Source organism: Daphnia pulicaria, chromosome 8 (genome assembly GCF_021234035.1).
Source record: "Daphnia pulicaria isolate SC F1-1A chromosome 8, SC_F0-13Bv2, whole genome shotgun sequence".
Taxonomy (NCBI): domain Eukaryota; kingdom Metazoa; phylum Arthropoda; class Branchiopoda; order Diplostraca; family Daphniidae; genus Daphnia; species Daphnia pulicaria.
Window position 1 is genome coordinate 13,027,033 of NC_060920.1, and position 25,011 is coordinate 13,052,043.

The 25,011-nt window shown below is 39.9% G+C and overlaps 3 protein-coding genes across 5 annotated transcripts in view; 2 read left to right on the plus strand and 1 right to left on the minus strand.

Moving 5' to 3' along the window:
* Window positions 1-645: 645 nt before the first annotated feature.
* On the plus strand, window positions 646-6,762 carry LOC124310899 (aminopeptidase N-like). Its single transcript, XM_046775036.1, has 21 exons — window positions 646-753; window positions 824-1,250; window positions 1,319-1,521; window positions 1,584-1,739; window positions 1,805-1,972; window positions 2,040-2,149; window positions 2,213-2,246; window positions 2,323-2,442; window positions 2,505-2,568; window positions 2,640-2,796; window positions 2,867-2,948; window positions 3,016-3,196; window positions 3,259-3,451; window positions 3,517-3,791; window positions 3,859-4,052; window positions 4,139-4,297; window positions 4,359-4,502; window positions 4,567-4,642; window positions 4,719-6,209; window positions 6,273-6,468; window positions 6,538-6,762. The coding sequence occupies exons 2-19, from the start codon at window positions 828-830 to the stop codon at window positions 4,881-4,883; spliced, it is 2,904 nt and encodes a 967-aa protein (XP_046630992.1). The 5' UTR covers window positions 646-753; window positions 824-827; the 3' UTR covers window positions 4,884-6,209; window positions 6,273-6,468; window positions 6,538-6,762.
* Window positions 6,763-7,900: 1,138 nt separating this feature from the next.
* Window positions 7,901-12,046, minus strand: LOC124310882. Of its 2 annotated transcripts, none has more exons than XM_046775000.1 (6): window positions 11,947-12,046; window positions 11,755-11,857; window positions 11,527-11,662; window positions 11,044-11,450; window positions 9,372-10,975; window positions 7,901-9,295 (listed from the first exon to the last, which is right to left on the minus strand). In XM_046775000.1, exons 3-6 carry the CDS (start codon window positions 11,653-11,655, stop codon window positions 8,193-8,195), a joined length of 3,243 nt encoding a protein of 1,080 aa, XP_046630956.1. In that variant the 5' UTR covers window positions 11,656-11,662; window positions 11,755-11,857; window positions 11,947-12,046; the 3' UTR covers window positions 7,901-8,192. The 2 variants fall into 2 exon arrangements, with proteins under 2 accessions (XP_046630956.1, XP_046630957.1); XM_046775001.1 differs by having other exon boundaries at window positions 11,755-11,808; window positions 11,947-12,022.
* A 717-nt stretch (window positions 12,047-12,763) lies between these two features.
* The window catches only part of LOC124310888 (netrin receptor UNC5C-like), a 65,274-nt gene continuing 53,026 nt past the window's right edge, over window positions 12,764-25,011 (plus strand). The window contains exons 1-2 of one of the 2 annotated variants that reach the window (XM_046775016.1): window positions 12,764-13,133; window positions 13,200-13,370. The gene's annotated coding sequence lies outside the window, so the exon portion shown is untranslated. The remainder of the gene's footprint in view (window positions 13,134-13,199; window positions 13,371-25,011) is intronic. The other variant, XM_046775014.1, reaches the window with a different exon arrangement.

Below are 25,011 nucleotides of genomic sequence, written 5' to 3' on the forward strand. Positions count from 1 at the left end.
AATGCAATTAATAATATGGCTTGAATAAGCATGATTGTCCATTTTAAACAAAATGTAGAGTGACAACGAGTGACTGGATTTGATTTTTGAATACTATATGCTGTATGTATCAAGGGCAAAGTTGGGCTCGGCTTTTGTGTAATAACTATATTTTGGCAATGAATTATGACTTTCACCGTTTTTACTAAATACGGATTCTAAAGAGTTTAACCACGCAAAGTTCAGACGAAGTCATCCAACAAATGTTGAATTAGTTGAACTTTCTGTCACTTTTATAGTGCCGTAGCGGTTTATTACATTAAAACTATTTCACATTAATCCATGCCCAAACAATGATAAGGTGTAAAATTTATGTTAGGCAGCTATCTTCATGTTACGATGCATACATTGGGACCCGAAAATGGTTGAAATGTCGTGCAGCACGTTCCAAACGTCACAAGTTTAAATACGAGATTATTACACATGATAGGTTATCTTTATCTTTGATGCATGATGAAGTCATTTATGCGCAGCAAAATAAATAAAAAAACTGATATAAATTGGACCTAATACATCCGGGCAGGTAGGAAAGCCTTTGAGCGGGATCGAACAACAGAAGCTAACGTAAAGCTTTTGTTTGATCAAAATTAATCTTAATAATCTACAAGATATAAATACAAAGGCAATTTTTTCTTTCGACTCCTTTCTTCAATGTTCTTTCGAATTCATATTATCAGTCGGCTGGGAGACGTTGAAGTACCCACTCAACATCAGGTATGCAGTAATAAACTGCGACACATATCGTATTATCGTCTAGCCTAATGTTAACTTTCGCTTAATAAAGGAAAATGAAGACATTTTGGAACTTACAATTTGTCCTTGTTCTAATCGCGATCAGTTTGGCTTTCGGTTTCGGCGTTCAGCCAAAATATGAAGGTCCAGATGAAGTTGAACTGAGCCTATTGGAACCGGCTGTTGTTCCTGATCCTGTAGACGGAATAAGCCGTTGGTGGTACACTCCATCGCGAAAGGCTTACCTCTTCCGTCACAATTACGCGAAAAATGGTGAAGTTGAACCGAGGCAAGGAGAGGATTTGCGCCTTCCGGGTAACATCTTGCCTCGCTTATATACCATCCGCCTTTTGCCCTTCATTGAAGTGGGCAACTGGACCACCGACGGTTATGTCGAGATTTCGGTTGACTGCATCATCGCCACTGTCAACATCTCCATCAACAGTCTAGACCTCACAATCGACCAGTCATCCATCACGGTAAATCACCATCTTCCTATAGAGACAAATCAAATCTTATTAATAAGGTTACGGATATAAATACTTAGGTTACGGACGAACTAACTGGAAACCCGATCCCAGTGGTCAACTTCATCGACGAGCAATCGACCCGTGAGCTAATCACGCTTCAAGTCTCTCAACCATTGACAGTCGGTGGACGGTACAAGATCACAATGAAGTACATCTCCGTTTTGAACACTTTGTTGACTGGATTTTATCGATCAGACTATGAGGAGAATGGCGAAGTCAAGTAAAATTATATTCAAGTGTTTTATGCGATAGCTAGGATTAAATATTGTAATAAACTTATAGGTATCTAGCTGTGTCTGATTTCGAAGCAACAAGCGCTCGCCGCGCCTTCCCTTGTTTCGACGAGCCAACAATGAAGGCTAATTTCACCATCACACTCGGACGCAAAGAAACCTGGACTTCCGCCAGCAATATGCCACTGATTAGAACGGAACCCATGTACGTACAGTTTTAAATTAAGTGCTTGAGCAAAGTTTACAATTACCTAATTAAATATTGTAAAGGGCTGGAGTGACTGGATTCGTTTGGGATTATTATGAAACGTCGGTGACAATGTCCACGTATCTTGTGGCGTTTTTGGTGTCGGAATTTGTTGGTATTCCATCAGAACCCGGACTCAGCAACGTAGAATTCCGCATTTGGGCCCGTGCTGATGCCCGCAATCTTACCGAGTAAACTTAAATAAATTAAAATAAAACTTGAATCAGAATTATGTTGTGAATACTACATCTTACGCAGCTATGCACGCAATATTGGTCCTCGCGTTTTGGAATTCTTCGAAAGTTTTTTTGCCATCGACTATCCGTTACCTAAACAAGACATGGCAGCTATTCCCGATTTCGCCGCTGGTTCAAACAAATTTCTTTCTTTTTCAAAGAATTATGTTTTACTTAAATTTATTATTTTTGCAGGAGCCATGGAAAACTGGGGACTGATTACCTATAGGTACGGGAATAATAAGATAAATGAGTTAAAGTAAAAAATATTTAACTATTGTGAATTGTTTTGTTTTCAATAAAAGGGAACAATACCTCCTCACCGATCCTACTACGACCAGCGCACGTTCATTCCAATTTGCTGCTATAATCATCGCTCACGAACTGTCCCATCAGTGGTTCGGGAACCTCGTTACTATGGACTGGTATTAACTATAAAGCTCTTTTCTTGATTCATCATTTCTGAAATTGGATTCATTGACATTAGGTGGAATGCCCTGTGGTTAAACGAAGGATTCGCATCGTACATGGAGTATATCGGCACCGATGCGGTAAAGACATAATTTCATTTTATACATTGTTTAAGAGATTATGTAAGACAAATACCTGATGTTGCTGATAGGTGGAGCCAGATTTTAGAATGAACGACCAGTTTATCATTGAAAACCTGCAATACGTGTTCGGTGTCGACGCTCTGGAAACGTCTCGTCCTATCAACATCGAAGTCAACACTCCGGCCGAAATCAATTCAATGTTTGATGCCATTTCCTACGAAAAGGGTTGAAATAATGATGTTAATTTACTTTATCCACTCACATGAATACCTAAAAATGATTCAATTTGAAACAGGATCTTGCGTGATCCGAATGTGCGCAGATTTTATCGGCTTCGACACATTCCAGCGCGGTCTCACTCGCTACCTCAACGACAAGTATAAAAAAAAATCAATCGTAACAAAGTAGCACAGGTCCAATTCTTTTCTCTTTGTGCCCATATAGTGCTTATGGCAATGCGGGTCAAGACAACTTGTGGGCAGCCCTACAGACTCAAGCTGATTTGGAAAACGTTGTCCTTCCGGCGACTATCAAAGAGATCATGGACACTTGGACCTACAAGATGGGCTTCCCTTTCATTACCGTGACCCGCGACTACCAGACAGGGGGTGCATTCGTCACTCAGGTTTGCCAAATACGGAAAGATATCATCTTTAAAATTAAATAAATGAATCCATCCCCCAACAGGAAAGGTTTTTATTGCGAAAGAGCAATGACTCCACCGACCCCATCGTCTATCAGTGGTGGGTCCCTCTGACCTATACGAGTGACTATCAAACGAATAAAAGAGATTGGCTCTCTGTTGATCAAGTCAGCAAGACGTTGCCTAATCTTGGGGCAGCTGCCAATCAATGGGTCATCTTCAATATCGATCAACAGAGTCAGTACAAGCTCGTATCTGCAATATTGCCATCTTTTAACGCGACATTTTGCTAACAAATTCAGATTACTATCGAGTGGCTTACGACACTTCCAATTACGCAATGATTCGCGATCAGCTCATGATGGACCATCAAAAATTTTCCGACAACAATCGAGGTCAACTTCTTGACGATGCCTTTAACTTGGCTTTGGTCGAATTGATTTCCTACGCTACGGCCCTCGACCTCACTTTGTATCTGAAATACGAGAGAGAATATGTGCCATGGCACGCAGCTCTCTCCGAGTTCAATTACATTGACACTATGCTCTACAACTTTGTTGAATTCCCCAACTGGAAGGTATCAAATTTACCCATTCTATTTCAAAAAGATTTCAACCTAAAACGAATGTCTGATTAACGTTTAGAATTACATGACAAGCCTAGTCGAACCTACCTACACTTTCTTCGGGTTTGCAGAGACTCAGGCTGATCCGCACATGGAAAAGTTGAGCCGTATCGATGCGATGAACTGGGCTTGCAGACTGGGAGTGGCCGATTGCGTTCAAAATTCGCTTAGCACATACGCTAACTTGATGAGTCAGCCAGAAAATCTTCTTCAGTAAGTAGCTGTTCTAAAATAAAAACAAAAAAATACAATATTAATTTATGATTACTAACCAAAAAGTTATTTTTTGTGCAATTAAGGATTGTTTCACCGAACGAAAAGAGTATAATTCTAAGAACGGCCATCGAGAATGGCGGCCAGGCCGAATACGACTTTGCTTTCAATCAGTACCAGACCACAGGAGATAACAGCTTCCTTGTGGCCATGTGTGCCAGTAAACAAGTCACCGTGCTCTCAGGGTAGCAAAAGAAAATTGTTAACAACTCATTTCACAATGGCGTAATAAAATCCTGTGGGTAGGTTGTTGGAAATGTTGCTGGATCCCAATTCTGGAATCTTGAGGTCGGACGTCAATACCGTTTTCAACAATGTGGCGAATAACCCGATCGGAAATGAGCTCGCCCTCGACTTTTTGATTAATCGATGGAACGACATTCAAAATTCGTAACTAGTCCAAATACTTAATAACATTTTTACAGTCGGTAATCTGAAATGTTCTCTTTCACAGACTCGGAGTGACTTATTTTGCTACTTGGTATCGTTACGTCTGCACTCGCCAAAACACACAAGTAGGACTTGATAAGGTATGCAAAAATAAACAAGGCTTTCTAAATTTCAAGGACAAGTGATTAATAAAATAAATTTAAACTTGATTTATAGCTAATTCAACTGAGGGACGCTCATACCCTAATTTTGGGCAATTCCAACAGCGTCAAGCAAGGCATTGAAACCGTTGAAACCAATATCAAATGGGTTTCACTCAACGAAGGAGAAATCGGCACTTGGCTGGCTGTCAATCAACCTGCCAAGGTCTTTCGTCAGTAAACTTTAACAAGCCTTGCCATTTGATCCTTTGTCTATCGTCCTAATATTCCATACATAGTAATAGCTTTAGTTAGGCTTATAGGCTGATACCAAATAAAAATACCTGAACACATGCGCGTTGATGTTGGCTGCTACATTGGAATTGATGCGCTACTTCAGAGAAGTTGCCTTGAATGTTGAGTTATGACGAAGAAATAGAAATCGTCCTTGCCCACGCAGTTAAGGAGATTAACAACATTGGTTCATCGGGGACGAATTTTTTTCAGCTAAATCATTTGAAAAATGTTTAATTTCCCGCCCTGGTATTGCAATTGCATTTCGCCAACCAAATAACATGATTTCCGACAATTGGCCCAATACCGAGGTTAAGCAACTCAACCGGTTTTGGAATTTCAAAATCTTTTGAAGAGTTTGAGTAAAAAACAAGGAACGGAAAAAAAAGAGGACAAGGACAGCTATTAGCCTATTCAAGATGAGGTGTGGTAATAACACAGTAACTTGTCCACTTCCAGTTGAATTGTTGATTTGGTTCAGGAAATATTTTTGAGAAATAATGAACTTGGACCCAATAAAAAAAGAAGAAATGCGAAAGTAAAGCAAAAAAAAAACCAAATGATAAGCTGACAATTGGCACTAGTTGCATTTGTTTGCCATACCAATCAATCGGGTAAAGAAGGAAGGTTTATGCATTCAACCATTCGTCCTAGCAACAAGCGTTCAACCGCTGAACCCGTTATTCTCTTTCACGGTTGCAGACATTTGGACTGAAGTCTTTAAATAAGTGAAGACATCAAGTAGAATGATGCAAGAAAATTGTTTTTTTACGATATCCCTATGCCCATGAGTTCCAGACCTTGAAAAAGAATACCACAGAAACGTGAACGCAGGACAACGGAGGTTGTCTTTGGAGTTTGAATTATGTTCAAGAATTGTTGAATATTAGGAAAACTACGGAACACATTATTAAATAAGCTATTTGGTTCCGGGTGGCAAAAGAAGACCTTGGCGGACTTATAAGTCTTTCAAATGAATATGTAGAGAAACACTAAATGGTTACGTAAGGTGAACTTGAAAAGAGGCAGACCCTCAAAGCAGCAAAACATCTCTAGAACCTTGGCCCACTTGTAGCAAGCACTAGGATTTCCGTTGACGGAATACATTTTTCGAACGCCAGATGTTATACGTGCTTGCTGGTATAGAAAGTGAAAAGACAGGCAAAAAAACTCGGTATATAAGCTCAGCCATTCGGTCGTTCAAGTCATCAGTTGACACTGGCTTTCTTACGAGAACACTTCTAACCCACCTCTAAACATGAAACTTGGTTTGGTAAGTAACTCAGTTTTTTGTGAACGAAGAATTTTAGCTAACGATTGTCGCTAAATTTTACAGATTATCCTTTTGGGCTTGGTAGCAATCGCTGCTAGCCAGCCTGTTGTTGAAACAGCTGCCGTTCCAATCGAAGATACGGAAGCAGCAGAAGATTCTGCCATAGACATGATGCCTGAAGAGTCTGCCTTGAAAATCATTATGCACAAGTTGGATCACTGGCTTAAGAAATGTTACAAAAAGGGCGGCTGCCGTCAAGGTACGACTTAAGGGGAAATATGCAAGAAAACTAACAACAAAATTAAAGAATTTTTGCTTCAAATTTCAGATTACGGTCACCAAAGCTACGGAGGCTACGGTCACGAGAGCTATGGCTACGGAAAATAAAAGAAACATTTTTGGTTGCGAAATGAAGATTCATGTACGATCAATGTACAAACCAAATTAATATTCATGAATTACCATTCGCCAAAGTGAAATAAAAATATTCAAGTAATCGTTAAACCTGTATGTAAACGCACAAAACTCTGAACGAAAATAAAATGTTCTTTTTAAATTGAAACATCTAATTGAATCTTACAAACTAATTAGATGAAATATACGTGTGAAAGTCAGTTTAAATGACGAAGAATCCGAGCTACCTACACATTTTAATTAGCTAGTACTTTTCCGTTCTTGCCAAAACCACCAAAACATACAAGCAGGACTTGGGATAAGGATTGCAAAAAAAGAACCTCTTATTAAATGTCAACAACATGGTTGAGATTCATTAGTTTGAGTGATGAAGAACCAGCTATCGACACTTTATCCATAAAAAAGGATACTCAAAGAAAATAATTGATTTTCCATTTTAAGGGCAAGATATTGCATTTGGTAGAACCTAACTTCATCACACATGATAGCCTTAGGATTAGGAATCAATCTTCCTGCTCACAATATTCTATTTCAAAAATGTATCTTACCTTGTGCGATCTTGGGGTATCCTGATCTTGTTGTCAGTGCTGCCATCAGAAATTGTCTGGAATCACGGATCATAAACAGGATAAACAGCATAACCTATAGGAAACCATAAACAAATAATAGTTCTGGTTTATTTAATCATATTTTATTTTTATCTAACACACCAAAACCAAATTTTGTCAGTTCCGTTGGTTCACTGATCAATTTAATTCTTACTTATTGATACAACATCTGTTGAATTTTACCAGGTACACGAGTTCATCGTAATGGTTACATTTTCAAGATCCTTTCAAGATTGATTGTTACAGACGTAGAAGTTCTCATTCGCAATCTTCTGTTCACAATAGGAACCGAACAACATGTATACGTTGCTCCATCGAGAGTAGTGAACATCCAAATCTTAACAATTTCACAAAAATGAGCGTAGTCAATACGAGCTTCGAAATTTTATCGTTTTAATATTTACCAATGAATTCACAAATTTAGGTTTAAGTGCCTCATGTAACAAAAGTGCACAACGGTCTACGGCACGGTTCACGAATGATCTTGATCTGCTGTCTGGCGGCGTGTGCTAGAGAACTAGAAAAGTGGGGGAAACAAAATTCGCAAATCGCAAGTCTTTTGTTTTGTACATTTTACTTTGTTTCGTGCAAATTAACTGCTTAAATTTAAAAGTTATTTTTAAAAAAGAACATTATGCTAACAGAATTATAATACAAAATACTTGTATAAAGAATAGTTTGACATTTTATTTCTAGATTGAACCACATTGAACTCTTGAGTCTTGAAGGCAGTTCCCCTGTAAGTTTCCAAGATGAAATTAAGAACTTGTGGGCGGCCAATTCAAAACACATTAAATGAAAAGCATCATCCTTTTAACTTTTAAACTAAACAAGGCAAATGACCAAATGTGGAAAAAAAGTAAGAGTTAATAAAAAAAAAATCTGAATTTAAACAGCATGTCAAAAATTTTGGATCATGTCATTGACTTCTGACAACAGAAAATGCAAAAAGAACAGAAAATTACTCCGCAACTTGCACCCTAACAACCAAATTTTTAGGTTCCATTACTGAACACATCAGTTTGTGCTGACTCCAGTCAGCTTTCTGACACTTTTCGGTGCAATAAGTCATGGTTTTGCATCTAGAGCAACGCTTCATTGTAGCATTCGATTTCTTTCCGCATCCATAAAAATTACACGTGAACTTTTTAGAATCTTTCTTCGAATCCGAGTTTTCGACTGGGAAGTGATCAAGGTACAAGGGAGAGACGAAAGTTGCCAAGTAAGGACTGTACTTTCCCAATGGGAGATTCTCTTCTTGCCATGCGCTCGGCTTCATTTTAGTGGAATTTAAGCGAAACACATAGCGCAACAGATCGGTCGAATCATCAACATTAGTCCAAAGTATCATGGGAGTCTTGCTACTTTTGTCTCTTGGCCGAAATATACGCTCAAAATCTTCTTTAGCACTTTTCGCATTCAAGAGTCCGTTTTTGATGAATTTTTCGGACAAACGGGTATCCAAAACAGAAAGCAATATCATTGGACTGCTGAAAGGAGAAGTTATGATTGGGAGATGAGCTCGTATATAAAAAAATGGAACATCATTTGTTGAAGAGACAGATTGAAGCTGACCGGGGGCAGGAACTTTGTGAATTTCAAAAAATTCGCAACGATCAGGCTGAACTTGCATAAGTATAGTGCCAATGAGATTGCGGGCATTTTCAATGGGAGAAAGCAGTCTGACTTCTGGAAGATGCACAGAATTCCCAAAAATGTTTAATCCCAAATAGTTTTTGAGTCGATCAAATCCTTTTTGATTGGCGACATGGAAGTAAAGATCATCCTTTTTTTTGGGATCCGACTCTTTCCACAACTTCAATTGGTCAACGTCCCACTTTGGTTTGAGATTGAAATCGTAAGGCCATGGCTCATGTATAGCTTTCTTCAAAACCACTCTGATGGAGCGATCAGTACGACGGAGTGTGGCATCTATAGAGTCGACCAAAATAGGGTGAGGAAAACATAATGTAAGAGGCTGCACTCCTTCGGGTTCTGCAAGGGAAAAGGTGACCCTGTGTCCGGCCTCGCAGGGACGTAGCTCATCAGATGAAACATACAAGCCTATCCATGAAACAAATCGTAAAAATAAAACATTTCAATTAAACAAAACAAAAATCGTTACAATGCTAGTTAGTACCTTTCGGAACACCTTCTGTGTGCACGCTAATGTTGAAGAAGAAATCTTTCGGTGATTCTCGACAGTTCCCTGCTTGCATAAAAGAGTTTTTGGGAGCCATTTCCGAGCAAGATGACAGTTGTTTCTTTGTTGAGCTTGGCACTTCTAAGGTTTCTTGTTCCATATCGTCAATCATGCCAAGAAACAGCATAACCGTGCTCGAATACATTTCCATAATCACTGCGCAATGATTGGGTTTCAGTCCATGCTCTTCAGGGAGAACAAATATCAGTTGTAATGTAGGAAAGACGCGATCGGCCGTTTTTCCATGGATCTTGAAATGGAAATTATCGATGAAGTATACATCTGAATTTTTTTCTATGGAACCAGATTTTTTTTTTGCGATCCAACGATCGAAAGGGATCACCATGACACGCAACATCGGAGCTCTAAAATTGTCCTGGAAAAGATTTTCAATCTCAGGTGTTAACGGTTGATTGGCAATGACTAATGTTAATGGATGTTGGTTCGCCCGTGCTTCGATTGTTCTTCTTGTAAGCGTAAATTGAGAGCCTTTATCTGCGAAGTTGGCCTTCAATAGAAGATTCTGGAAATCTTCTCGATTTTCTAAATGCGACACTAAATTCCTGACCATATAACAGTAGGTTAGAGGAGTGTAACACCTGAAGAACTTTGACTTCAATTCATCCAACGTTGTTTCGTCCTTCTCAAAGTAACACTTTTTCTCAAAATTCTTCAGATAAAGTTCAAGCGAAGGGGATAATCCAAGTGTTACATTCTCGAACCGAGGAGCTCGACGCCAAGTTAATGTTATTTCTGGAAATCCGTCTTCATTTCCTCGTGTGGTTATTACATTCGATCCCAATGTTGCATCGTTAGCAGGTCGAACTCCATACAGGGTGGGTATCATGCTAAGTGGAGCGCAAAGAGCTTCTTCGATGTAACCAGCAATTGAAGATGCTATACTGAACCATCCATCAGTGCTTTCGGTAATCATCAAAGCATCGGGTGACCGATAGTCAAGTCTTGGGCTGCTTGATACAATTAAGTTGGCCAGTCCGACTTCATCCGCAAGGGTAGAACAATCGATGACGTCAAACATTTCAGAAGTACCACTGAGACAGAATTGTAGGTTGTCACTCCAATGTATATGGAAATTAACACAATTTTTCAGGTGTCGATAGGAAGATACTAAATTCTTGAGCATCTTCTGGCAATATAATGTGGCAATGTTCTCCTCGTTTTTTTCCAACTTGTCCAAAGGTAGCGGTAGGAAACCCATAAACGGACTTGAGTAAATGTTTACCCGCCAACGAGGTGTTTTAGCCAAAGACAAGGCATTTTCTAGTTCGAGAAGAGTGGGATTAACAGCGACACTTTTGAGTGCTGTAATTCTTGAATTGCAACTTCCTGTTCGATAATAACGTTCGACTTCCTTAATTAGCTTGCTCTTCAGTACTTCTGGGAAATCTGAGATTTTCATTGCCACTGCAAGTTTCGAGGTTAATTGCCGTAACATAGGAGATTCAGGTAACTTGTTCATTTTGGCTTGGTATTCAAGCATCTCTTTGCCGATTCTTCCACCACCATTAATAAATTCTTGTCTGTTAAGTTAAAATTGATTTTCAGAATTAAATGGCAGAAACAAGATAAATATATTAGATAATCCTACCTGCTTTTCAGGACTTTTTCAATTTCTGGTGATTTGGTCAGTTTTGTTAGAGATGACAGCCAATTCCGCCACATATCTTTTAAATCCTTAAGTTGATTGCTATCAAATTCTAAATTATGTTCAGGCAATCCTGTCTTGATGAGTTCATTGACATCTTTTTCAAATCTATCAAGAGTTGTTTGGGGCCACTCTAAATTGTACCACAGATCCCACAAGTATTTCAGATCTTCAGAACAGTTCACATTAAAATTGCTGGGGGATGATATCACTTTCAAAATGAGAGCATTTCTTGCCAAGGAATATGGACAAGAGTGATTAAGGTGAATGTTCAAAGTACCATTATTAGTGGTCTTGCTTGCTATTGTTAGAAGCACATTATGCAAATCATGGCAACCAAGAAAGAGAATCTGGAAAAATAATAAAGGTATTATCAATTAACATATTTATTCCATCTTTTCTACTAATGTATTGAATTATATTTACCTTTGTTTCTTTTCTTTTTGAGCCTTTAAAGTCTTTTAGGGCATTTCTTGTTAGAGCCCTACCTAGTGGATAGTACAGGGGCTGGTTTTCATCAAAACGTTTTCTCGCTGGAGAAATGAATAAAGCCATTTCAAACCTTAAACAACACATTTAACAAAGTTACAGTAAGTCAAGCATGTCTTTAATTCTTTACAATAAAAACCAGAAATTAACAGAACACATGCTTACCTCTGATTGTTTATTGGCTTATTGACTTCTGATCTTTTAATACCTCAGAGAACCCTTTTGTGCAAAGTAAATAAGTTATGGGATGCACACAGTTCAAGATAATCTTAAAGATGAAACATTAAATTTCGGTTAACAAGGCATCACTTTAACAGATTGAAAAGAAACATCTACGGTCACGCTACGATAACACACCTTATGTTAATCACGCTGTGAATTCAAGGCATCAGACGGAAGGAGTGCAACAGTGCATGAATGGCGTCTTCTCAACAATGAACAATGACCATAGCCTTCTTCAGTTACGGCCACAGAGCTGTGATTCACCCTGGGTGTCAATTTTGTTCGAGCCACCCACCGACCCTCAGATGCCTGTGGCGGTTATACCTATTCACATGCGTTGCCATTTTACGAAAGTATGATTTTAAATTCCTGTTTTCCGCAAAATCTTTGTTTTGTTTATACCAAGATTCACTGAGAGTAAGTGATTGGTAGCCTAGAGGGTATAGCGGGTGATTCTCATAATGGAAGTGTTAAGTTCAAATCTGTGTGGGTCATTATACATTTTTAATCATTTTTCCTTGTGTTTTCTATATTTTTAAAACAAAATAGATGGAATGCCTAGATTCTGTAAAAAAATGCGAGTTTAAACAAAATCTGAATTTGTTTTCTTTGGCAAGGACTTAGAAAAAAAAACAAATTCAGATTTTGTTTTAAAAAATGTGAAAAAACTCGCATTTTTTACAGAATCTAGGCATTCCATCTATTTTGTTTTAAAAATATAGAAAAAACAAGGAAAAATGATTAAAAATGTATAATGATGTATAATGAGGGAAGAAGTTTTGGAAAAAGAAAAGCTCACTGAATATTTGTTATTTTCTTGGGAAAATATTTAAATTTTAAGAATTAAGAGGGAAAACGGGAGAAACACCGATGCCATCTACCGTCAACGACAAATCGAAAGCTCTGGCAACTCTTGATTCTCTGCTTCTTGTTTTGTTGGTGACTTGGTGTGCTGGAGCTGGACTGCTGGTGACTGGCTGGTGATGAGCAGCAGATGAGAACCGTACCGAAGCATGTTGGATCAAAACCTACAAACTGAAAGCATGATTAAAAGCACGTTGCTGAAAGCCTGATTGAAGTGAACTAACTGTAATAGTTTTTACGTTTTTTTATGTGACTCGTGTAAAACGGAAATGAACAGAATTACCTGAAGGAACACGTACATTTCCACATATATTTTCACATGTCCATCGTCCCTTTGTTTGGTTGCTTCGAAGTGTTACCACTCCATCAATCCTGATTTTCAAGTTATTTATACCTGATGCAACAGCTTCCATGTTGTTGGCTGATTTTGACACAAATAGTAACCAATTAAGGTAAAGGTATACATTTCTTGCTTTTTTCTATCTCATTTTATCGTTGGTAAAAGCCTTTCTGCCTTTATTTAGTCACAGCCATTATTTGTGGAACACGTGAAAGAAAAGCAATAACATATGTTATAGCACAGTGAAGATTTGGAAACCTATTACGAGGCCACCACAAGTCATGAACCTTGCTTTCTACTTTCAACTTCAAAGAGTGGCTGCAACATCGAAGAGAAGCTTCAGCATCAATCAGTAGTAAGTTCTAATAACACCTGTAAATTTTCATTTTGAGTGTTCATATTCTATTTGTGATTTGTGATGGGTAACTTTATTGTTGCAAACAGCACAGTATGATTGCAATGTGAATTTTTCAATGCGTGTTGAATTTTCCCGCTTTCAGACAAAAACTAACAAGAGCTTAGGATATTTAGTTCCTAGATGGCAGTAAAGTTCCCTCCTTTTAAATTTTCAAAAACAAGTATTGAAATTCTATTAGCTAAGAATATTGGATAATCTAAGCCAATAACAGTATTTAAATGCTTTAATACCCACGTAAAAAGAAAGTTCTTTCCTCTAGCTCGAGTTGTCCATTGTTTATCCTTACTGCGTTTGGCCACCTCCCCTGGTATATCATGATTAAATGAACAATGAACCAGTTGGTAATAACTGTTAAAATAACTGTTGGTGGAGAGAAAAAGGAAATTCGTCATCCTGTAGCGACAGGTAGCCATTTGTTAAGTGTTGAGTGCTTGGCTCCGTGATGGATCGCCGCTAACGTAGTACAAACTATTGTTAAACAATAACCTGTCCACTTCATCATATCGCATTTTGTATCGTATCGCACATTCACACCAAAGCATTTGGAAGCAAAATGCCGTATTTGACATGTCCACATCCATCCATCACTTGAACGGACGATTGTAACCAACAAACCCGCACTGTGCATGTGCACCCGACTTGAATTGAAAGCTCTTGTTACTTCATTATCTTCACATTGGAGTATTTCACGTTTCTCTCTAAAGTTTTTAGGCATATTTGCTAAGGGAACCCAAGCGTGCGGAGTGAAAAACGTATCAAGTTACAAGAATCAATTTAATAAAAAACCGAAACTGGAAACTAGAAATCGTCCTCTCGTTCGTACTACCAGTTTGCCAAAGAAGTTCTTTTTTTTTTCTTATTCGTTTGATCATTCGAGTGTTTTTATTTATCGATGGCCTTCCTTTTTCGTCTTCCCCTCTCGGCGGAACGACCGTCTACTCACATACCGCACGATTGATTAAATCACGTTTGATTGAATAATAGAAAGGAAGTAGCCCATGTTCGATGCATTGGGCAGCCAACTTGCAGCTCGGGGCCGTGGCGTAGCCTACTGGTGGTAAATAATAAAGAGCAGCCCAGCGGTATTGATTCAGCCCTGCACAGGCTCGACTGATCGAGTTTCACGAGTACCAATCGCCGGTCTTACGTGATTGCGATGATGATGGATGATCAATCTTGAGGAGATGTGTGTCGCGTGCGGATCGGATGACACACCGTACTCACTCGTGCGGGTTTGAAGGGACTGTCGATGGACTTTAGAACCTCCGATAGATGGCATTCGCTAAAGACAACAAGCAGGGGAGGGAGCTAATAATCCAAGTTGTATTTTTTAATAAATATCCCAGCGAGTTTTAATCGCTGTTTTTCGTCGACTGAATTCGGTTAACGTGATCTATCGGTGGAAATTTGAATATTCTAATCTTAATTGTACCTCGTGCAGCCGCTGATTTCGTATACCGGCGTGATTTAACGATGTAGTAAAAAAATGGGAAAGAAAGAAACGAATTGAATAGGTCTTCTCTATCTTTCGCGTGGAGAAAAAGGTCGTAAATTTACGCAATCAAATTCTGTGGTATCATTTAGGGGTGACTGATATGTTTTTCCAGGTATGGCAAAGACCGACCAGCTTCCTTTTTTTTTTGAACTTTTCTGGTGGAAGGAAGAGAAACGAAAGATTGCGGGACGTTGGGAACGGTCGACTATAGACCGACGCCCATCACTTCAACTTTTAAAACGGTTTTTTTTTGTGTTCGCATGCGGCGTGTATGTTCTGTGTGCTCAAGGGTTATAGACCATCTTTTTCCTAGTCCCAACAGATGTCCAGTTCTTTTCTATACGTGTACTAATGCGTGATGGTGGCTGGTACTTATGTCAACTCATTATCATCTCGTCATTCCTGTTTTGGTTCTTTTACCTATATTTTAACTCTCCGACTCTTCAACCTTGTCGACTCATTGACGGACCCCGATAAGGTGGACACTGCACAACAGTCTGAATGAGTCTTGATCACTCTCTAATGTTACTCAATCCTTTTTAATTACCATCAAAAGAGTTGTTAATGAGCCCCGAGCCTTCGTGCAACGCATCTTTGTCGGGATTGAATTCGATGGTGAAGGCAAATTTGGGCAAATTGTAATTTATGACGAAAGAGGGGTAAAACGTCTTCAACACGTGAAAGTTACACCCGAAAGGAAGGAAGGAGTCTTTTTAAGGCGTGCCGTATTGTAACAAAATATTATTCGTGATTTTGTGTAGACTACTGGGCCATTATTTACTGGCAAGTGCCAACCACAAAACGGACTTTTTTTTTTACTTTTCATTTTATTTATTTATTATCCTCCGGTGGTTTATGTGTGTCAGTTCTCGGTTTCGTCGAGTTCCCCATCGACTACATTTTCTTTTATTCTTGCACAGGCCGTGATAGAAACGAACGAAATGTAGTCCCGTTGCCTTTTGCTGAACTTTGTCAATAAAATTGGGTGTGTGGATGGGAGATGTTGCAACCACAATGCGGTCACACCCATAAAAGGCGAAGGCTAAAAACACCAAACATTGCAGTGGGAATCTCACCAAATTCAAAAAAGGGAAAAGGAAATGATTTGAGTTTTGGTTTTTCAACATCACGTGCAACAGCCACTAGCTTTAGGAAATATTTTGTCCGTTCAATCTACGTTTCCATCGAATTATTGAAACTAATTGAAAAATACCTCATTCCTTCTTTTATCTTCTCCTTTTTTTCAATTATCGGAGCCTTTCGAATCGGCGTCAGAGTTGGGGCAGACATGGGCGTTGAAATGACACGCCGATTTCGTTTGATTGAAATGCATTGCACTATTCCATGTCTCCCGATTCTCGTTCAGCCCAGAGAGAGAGAAGAGATTTCCAGTGCTGTGTTTATAGTCGGAGCTAATTGGTCATTTCGGAGTCTGTCGAGTCACTAAGGAGAAAGAGTAGCGATATACAAGAGTACTGGAGCATCCGGACATTTAGGAACGAAACGACTCGGTTGAAAGCGCAGAGTCAGAGACAGACAACCGAAAAACGTGAACAGTTAAAAGTTAAAAAAAGGGGGGCTGAAACCCGAGTGTTTCATGTGTTGTACGCATTCCGGTTGAAGAGCGTAGAGAGAAAACAGAAGAGCAGCTAGTGGGTTGCGTCGGCTCATAAATCCTCTAGAATTGAAATAACAGCCACATAGCAGCTAGCCAGCCCTATATCAGAGCTGTGAGTGTATTGTGACACAATGGTGCTTCTATAGCTTTCGCTGCTTTTGCTCCTTCTTATTTCATTTCCCTTCATCTTTCCCTTTTTTGTGTGTGTGTGTGTATTTTTATTTGCCTTTTTGGCTGTTGGGTCCCGCTGCTCCACTTCCTCTCACTAAAAGCTGCGATAAATCCCGGCCGCAACAACAACAACGACATCAACTCTGGGGGCTATAGTTGTAGTACTTTGCTATGACGAAAGGGCCCCACGCCATCCTCGGCTCGTGTTTTTGGAAAATGTTTCACCCCAATCCCCCTTCCGTTTTTCTAAGTTGACTCGTCTTGAATGACAGGAAGAAATAGAGCTCATAATATAAAAAACTTGCTTCATTCTCGCTTAGAATGAGTCAAGTTTGTTGTTCGAGTTCATTAGTCGACTTCCTGGCGAAGGAGAAGAAAAAAAGTTTCGACTTTCTCTCCGGTTGTCTTGTTTCTTATTAGACCACTTTGCGCAACACACACATTGACACTGGCAATTACCTGCAGAGTAGTAAAGGCGTCGTCAAAGTCGAAAGTATCCAAATTCGGTAGCCATTTAAAGTCTGTCAGAGGATCGAGTGACGTTGACAAAGAAACCGCCGTGTTTGCCTTTTAGCATTGGCCCCGAGTTGATGGGCCGTCGCTGGTCCATATAAGCGTCTAAACGGCCCATTTGCTTGGCACTCGAAAGCGTCATCCAGGGCGCAGTCTTGTTGGTCCGATTCGACGCCTATTTGTACAGCCGACGTCCCTTTTTGGAATTTGGATGGAAAGTCACTTGAAAGCAAAAAGAAACTTGCTATCGATTCATGTAGACTGCCCTTTCTCTCTTGTATACCTTTTCCTCTTTTGGTTCCCACCGAAATTGGCACTAAGTTGCCAAAACGATCAAATGCTCTGCGCTCTTATATTGTTGTTGGTGCTTTGCTGAATTCAAATGTTGATCCTGATGTCCGCTGGTCATCTGCGAAATTCTGATGAGGGTTGAACTTGAACATTTATTTTTGTAGGTGGGACGTAAAATGAGGTGATTGGGTTCAATGTGTAAACAGGAGACTGTGTCGGGGTAAATGTGTGTGTGTTTTATTTACCAGGACGGTGGATTCAATATAGGAAGCGCCAAAATGCCGACACTGTCGAGTGCGCCGACAGTCGGTAGACGAGGACTCGTCAGTTATCAGCCCCAAATGTTAATTGCCAATCGGGGATCAGGAGGGCTCGCTACTGGGCTCCCTTAAGGGGAAAGTACTTTTATGGGGGGCCAAAGAGATTCCGTTTTTTTTTTTTATTTTGCGGAAGCTCAGGTCAGTTGAAACGAGAAACGCCCTAGGAGGGTACAAAAGAGGTGGGAATCAAACAGGGGGGTCGTATACCAACAGCGATTAGCGCGTTCATTTGAAGAAAAAAAAATAATAATAATTCTCCGAACCAGACCATAACGGGTGGTCGAAAAATTCAGGAAAAAAAAAAAAGATTTTCCATTTCGAGAAGAAACAGAAGAATGGGAAACCGGAATTATTTATCGGTTGGAAGCTTTTAAACGAAGAATTTCCATATGCACGAAATATTAAGTGCCTCGAGTTTTTCGAGTCAACTTAAGTGGAAGCAAAGAAAAGAAACGAAAGGTTGTTCGGTTGGTAAAAATCTGAAATCGTGTTTCTTGTTAGGACCAGTCGGTGGGCACGTTAAGTGCCTCCCAAATCACCGTCAAGTGGAATAAGGTGTTGGCCTTTAATTTTTATTTTCCTTTTCTTGTTGTTTTTCCATTTCCATCCGGAGCCTACAACATGTGGTGGGCTGACCACTGCACCGTGCGTAATTCCAGTCAGGGCATAGAATTCATATTGAATTCTTTTTTGGTAAATTTATTTTATTTGTGGGGAATTTAAAGGGGGGAAGCCTCTCGGTAATAAATGTCCGACTCGATTTACAGCCGCATCTTTTGTGCTATTCAATCGCTTCACCTGTGTGCTCTATGCTGATTTATGCGCGACTTGTTAAATTTATTTATCGGAGTTTTCTTTTCTCATATTTGAATTTGATTCCTTCTGGCCACTACTTCTTCAATTCCATTTAAGTGACGATTCGGTTGAAAACGGCTTCATCTTCTTGTAGCCCATTAAACATGTCTGTGTGTTTGTGTTTTGCCCTCTTCTGTTCGAGTGTGGCTCTTGTCCTGTTTTCTTTCCTCCCGAAAAAATACGATTATCGTCCGCTGCAGCAGCTGTTGTGTGCCGCTACGTCTCCTTTTCACAAAAAGAAAATTTCCAGATTTCAATTTTTCTCTTCTTATTTATTTATGATGAAGCGCCAGGCTCTTGGTGAGCAGAGAATTTCAGGGTCCATTTGAAAACCGGGACCTTCTTCTTCTTTTTCCCCCCAACTCGATTCAATGGTTGTGTCACGCGGCCCTGAATGTAAAAGAACAAGAAGGGGAGGGAGAAAAAAAAAGCTTTTAACTGCGCCAGTGTCTCGTTATCTTCTTCTTCCCTCTCCTTTTTTCAACATATAATATCCGTGTGTGTAGACGCACAAGTTGCTGGCCATGAATTTCGACTGGCAAAGTGCTGCTACTGGCCCAGTAATATTCAAACCGACCGGCAAGTTTCTCTCTCCCTTCTTTTTGGGTGGCACAGAGTCGTGTGTTGGCTGTCTCACATTTTATTCTTGTGGAAAATAAGGGGAAAATACCGACGACTGGCTTGTGTCACGATATTGAAAATGCCTATAGAATTTGCTTCCATACACAAAGCCAAATGGGGTCCGTTCGATCCCGTTGCCCCTTGTCTGTTTTCAGAAAAAAGGGAATTCAATGGTTCGATTTTGTAACGAGAGAAAACAGATTGATAATAAATCTTAAATCTTTTTAACTATATCTGTGATAATAGTGGGGGAATGGGGGCTTCATTAAGAAGAGTAGAGTTGTCCAAATTTGTTTAAACCTTGGTTTTTGTCTTTTCATAAATACTCAAGTATATGCCTCCTAGTCTTCATGCATTCCATGCATCAGACTTTGTATTGTGGCTTTCTTTATATTTCTTTTTTCTCATCAATGTAGTGACTCTGTAGTTGATTATGATGCTGGCTGGTTATTACCAAAGGAAGGAAAGCTTTGTGTATACCTATCTTTGTCTATGATTGTATGTGCTCAAAATTAGATTTCTTCTGTATTACTGATCAATATTTGTTTTTGTTTTATTAGGTGAACAGCTGATTGTAGCAGATTAAATTGATGACTGGCTTCTCATTTCCCTTTTTTCACCTTTCTTTAAACCTTATGTCCTCGTGTACATTCGTGAGAAGGCGAGTGTATTCACGAGGACGTCCTTCCTTCCTTTTCCTTGTTGGACCCATCATCTTCGTGATCTGGAGAGGAGCATCTGGAATCCCGAGATTTCAGGTAGGAGGCAATCGACATTTATTTTTAGTTTAGTTCGTCAAACCAGAGTCATTTTTGCGTGAAAGAGACAGCAACTCGATCTTATTTGATATTGTGCAATAACATACCGGTACGTCTATTATTACGATTGACGTCGATGGGTTTCGGTTACGTTTTCAGTTTGGATGGAAATAGCGCAGAAAAGTAAGTGCACTCCGTGGATGCCGTAAAGAAATTGGAGTACATTCAGTTCACCGATGAATTTTTGATTTTCATCGACTCCATACTGAACAAAACACCAGTTTTTTTTTTTTTTTTTTTTTTTTTTTTTTTTTTACAATATTTAACCGTTTGACGCTACACTTTCCCTTTTGATCTATTAAAGATTTATTATTCGAAATCAAACTAGTTTGTCTGGTTGCTGGCTTGTCCATCGACTGTTGCCAACAATTCTACAGTTCAAATTTGTCGATATTCATAACTCACGTTGAATTATCGACAGGAAATTACTTTTGGCTCAAAATCGGTCGAGTCGGATTTCTCAAATCGAATTCACCTCGACCATCAGCACTGGTTGAATTTCTTTTCCTCTTTGTGTCATTTAAAGAATCTTCTGTTTGAATTGAAATGCTGAAAGTGGGAAAGAAACCCGTTTTGGTTTTCTTTCCTATTTGAATTTCCCTCCTAATTTATCGGTTGGAAATATTTTATTGACATGTCCAAATGACCGTCAACTTAAGAGATGATGTGCTTTTAGTGTTTTGGAGCTGGAGAATGTCAGCGTCATTATATCATATCGGTCGGTTGGTTGGTTGGCGGCGATGGAATTGCCGTAGATGGAATTATCAAAAGACTTTAATGCATCGAGTCCAGCTGAGTTGAGAGAAGGATGTGGCCTTTCTTGGTCGTTGACTGTCCTCGAAGGAGGTATAACTCTGACCACTGATAAGTCGTGAATTTGTTTGTTTTTGGCTTTTCTTCCCGGGGAAAAGGGGGAAAATAACGACAGTGTGGCAAACAATCCAGTTATGGCTAAAGCGCGATTACTTCCTGACGTTCTCCGTGTCACTCAATCATGGTTTTTAAGTAAACCGCAAAACACCCTTCGAATCAATTCTTTATTTTATTTTATTTTTTCTTGAAATTTTCAAATTGACTGTTTCTCTTGGCTTGTTTTTTTTTCAGCGTCTCATTCTTTACAAAAATGGCCAACCGTTTTAGTTCAAATGCGATTTATTAGATAGCGACGAAAGAAATGGAAAAGTAGAGTGGTTTGTATATGCGTTGAATGAGCATATAATCTTGCGCCAGCTGTATTCTTGTAGATTTGTTGTAACCATTTTTTACTTGATTTTTTATCGATGCACTTTCGATGGTTTGTTAACAAAAAAATAAACCAGGAGGGACTCCAATCTATGGTAGGGACCCAACCGGATGAATCCCATTATTATGTCTTGCGATGTCTTGTCGCCGTGTCTGTGCTACTCCGGCGCCCTCCAAGAGACAGACACGAAATTGGCATTGAAAATAAATTGAAAATCGCCGAGCTTTTGTTTTTCAGTAGAAAGATGATTAAAAGTTTGAAAGAAAAACAAATATCCGGTTGACTCTTATCACACGTAAAGGGAGAGAGAGAGAGAGAAAGGAATATACAACGAAGCAATTAGAGACGGGGCCACCTCCATATTTACCTATTGTCTGCCCAACTCGGCGATTGTTTGGTGAATTTCATTTGTTTTGCCCTTTCAGACTTGTTGATGGCTATCGCCTACCACCGTCACTGGGGTTTTTGGCTTTTGCCTTTGTTCGGGCAAGTCCTGCGTGTTTGAACGGATTTGGAGGATAGGGCCGGCGCCCGGGTGCTGTGTGACGCTTTTTTTTTTGTTTTGTTTTCCAGTGGCAAAGTCAACATCCGCATCTCGTATAGGAATCAGTGCAGGTGGATAGGAAGGAAAAGGCCAAAGACAAAAGGAAGATGAAGTCGAAAGAAGAAGAGTGGCGGTGGTGGTTACTTGTGGCCTTGTGGGTTAGTGCTGCCTCGCCTGCCGCCTACCATCTATCCGCCCTGCTGGCGTCTTGTCAATAAAAAGAAAACAACTATGTGCTCTACTCCTCTCTCGTCTTGATGGTCTCCGGTTGAAAAAGAATCAAAACGAGAAGAGTTGGGGGGGAATAGAAAAAAGCTTTTAAGAAAAAGAGGCTCACAGCGGCCAGTTATCGAGAGGGTCCTCCTCCTGTGCTGCTCTTGTACTGTCCGGTTGCCTCTGATAGCCATCTTGCCCAATTCTAGACGTCTCACACTTTTTTTTCTTCTTCTTTCCATCCATCTCTCTCTCTTTCTTCTTTATTTTTTGTATGGGTATCTATAGTTCCTTCTACCAGCCAGGCTTTTTTTTTACAACTGTCTGCAGATAAACTATCTGCCTATAGTGGAGTGCATAGCATTTGGGTCTAATGTAGTGACGCGTGGAAAACCAAGGAAAAAGACCCAAATGACATCCACCCATTTGGGCTCAGCTCCAGTTCAAGTTTTCATTTTCTTCAGGGGAAAGAGATTTCAACGTTTTTTGACATTTCGAAACATTGAACGCGATTTTGACTTCCCAGAAATCCCGTTTGATGCTGGACGCCAACCCACCAGCACAAAACACACACGCACGCCAAATAACTTATTATTTTAAATTCGATAACAAACGGGATCATGGTGGGTACCCCGTTGACAATGTGAGATAAGCTGGAATGAAGGAAAGTGAAAAACCTGTTATGAATGTCCCTTCTCATTACGACGAATTGACATTGATCTAGAATTTTTTTGGTATTAAGAAAAGGTTCGTGCGTGTCACTGTCAACTGCCACCCAATTGTGGTGATATTTTCTCAACCGAGAGACTTGCGGAACATATCAAATCGTAGGCCAATTAACAGTCAGCGGGAAATTTGAATATCGGACAACAATGTCTTGTATTTTGCATACAAGACGGATTTCGTGATTGAAGAACAAAAGGCAATAAAAAGGGTTTTTCACGCTGAATGATCTCGCCATTTGTTCCGAGAGCTCCACGTTTGGTCATTTGTTTAAAGGACATTGCGGTCCTTGTTCACATATTGACTCGTTCGGATTTCCTCTTGATGAAGAAGCAACTTGCAAATGTGTCGTCGTGTTTGCAGAGCGTCGGATGACCAAAGTAAATGAGGTGCAGAGGGGGAGGGTGGGAATAGGATCCCAATTCAACTTAACGACGGTTTTCTCTGACATCTATGACGAATTGTTTGTTATTCCCCGGCAGTTATTCATTCATTTTTTATTAATTTTGCTTTTATGTTTTCTTTTGCTATCCATTAGACCGAATCATTTCGTCCGCGCAACATTTGAGTTTCTTTTTTCTTCAAGTTGCGCGCATATTGAGACAAATGTGGCGACTCGAGATTTATTGCCGTTGGTAATTTTTGCAGCGACGTTTTCAAGGGTCGATGCTTCCTCCGCGTAGATTAATCTCGTCTCTTTTTACTTGCCGACTTGGGCTTATTGGACTGTGACATTGCGTTCACGTCCTTTACGTCGACTGTGGAAACTCTGACTCTGAAATGTTGGAATATTATTTGTTTTATTTTTCAAAATGTGAAGGAAAGCGATGGCCGAACACGTGCGTCTTCTTCTCCCCCCCCCCCCCCCCCCAACCGATAGATGCAACTTGCAACAATTTTCCACCAAATCGACTCGTGCGTGTTTCCGCACTGCGCACTGTCACATCTTTTTTTCAAAGCAAAGATTTGAAAATTTTCCTTATCCTTATTCTTGTCATTGCCACTTGGTAGGCGGAGTTTTTACAAAACGAACTGATCGGCTGTCTGATGTGTCATCAACCCCTTCGGAAATTTGACGTATCGATCGTGTCGACGTGTGAAATCCGGTCATTTAACGGTCGATCGATTCTGCTAATGAATTTAGTATCTGCTGGGTATCAGACATTCTCCACGGTCTTTTGCGTTCAGTTAACGTCCGTGATCGCGATCAAACACCCGACATTATCAGCAGGAAATTCTATGCCGCTGATGATCTTTTTTGTAATCATTTGGCACTTTCCCAAGTGACGAATATCCGAACGACTGTCGCCGACAAAACAAAAGACCAGACGGATTCCTCTTCGTGCGACAGTCAAAGGCGAAAGGAAAAAGTCTTCTTAACATTGAGAGATCGAAGATCGAACATCTTTTCATATTCGACGCTCCAATCTTTAAATGTCAAGGAGAATGGGACAAAGGAGCGACTAGAGCGTGAGTGAATGGGTGTTTACAATATTGTGCCAAAGGCTTTCGTTTCTTTGTCTGCGACGAACGACATTCGTGTAAACGTACAGTACCGATGTAGAAGACCAAGGGACTCTAGTTCTTCCTTCTTTCCTCTTTTCCACGTGCACACATCACGCTCTGTCGAGTATTACCCAACAACAATGGAGCACCAAACACACGGACACATAAAAGGCTTGGCGTTGCTCGTCGACTGGCAGCAGCGTCTTCCGTCCATCCTCTTTTGTATTCATCATGTAGTGCTGCTGCCTTTGAATCTTCTTTTCCCCCTTTTTGTATCGGGAAAAAAGCTCTGAATAAAACTCGGAAATGAACAGATAGAGAAATAAAACAAAGTAGGAAAACAAACAATCTCCCAGCTCAAGAAGCTGGAAAATCAAAAGTAAAAAAAAAGGGAATTTGTATTTCAAGACAAACGTTAAGTATGCGCGGATACCGGCTGATTAGGCAACTCAAAGAGGTACACGAAATGGAACTTGAGTTGCTATCAGTTGTGATAATAATTGGAGTGCGCTCTGGCAAAGGAAAAAAGCCAGAAGAGCTGCCGCCAGCAAACATTCCGCCGGTTGAATGGTCGACTCGCTTCCATTTTTTGGGGGGGAGCAAAAGTCGAATCAAGAATAAACACGTGTGAAGGACGGAATAAATGC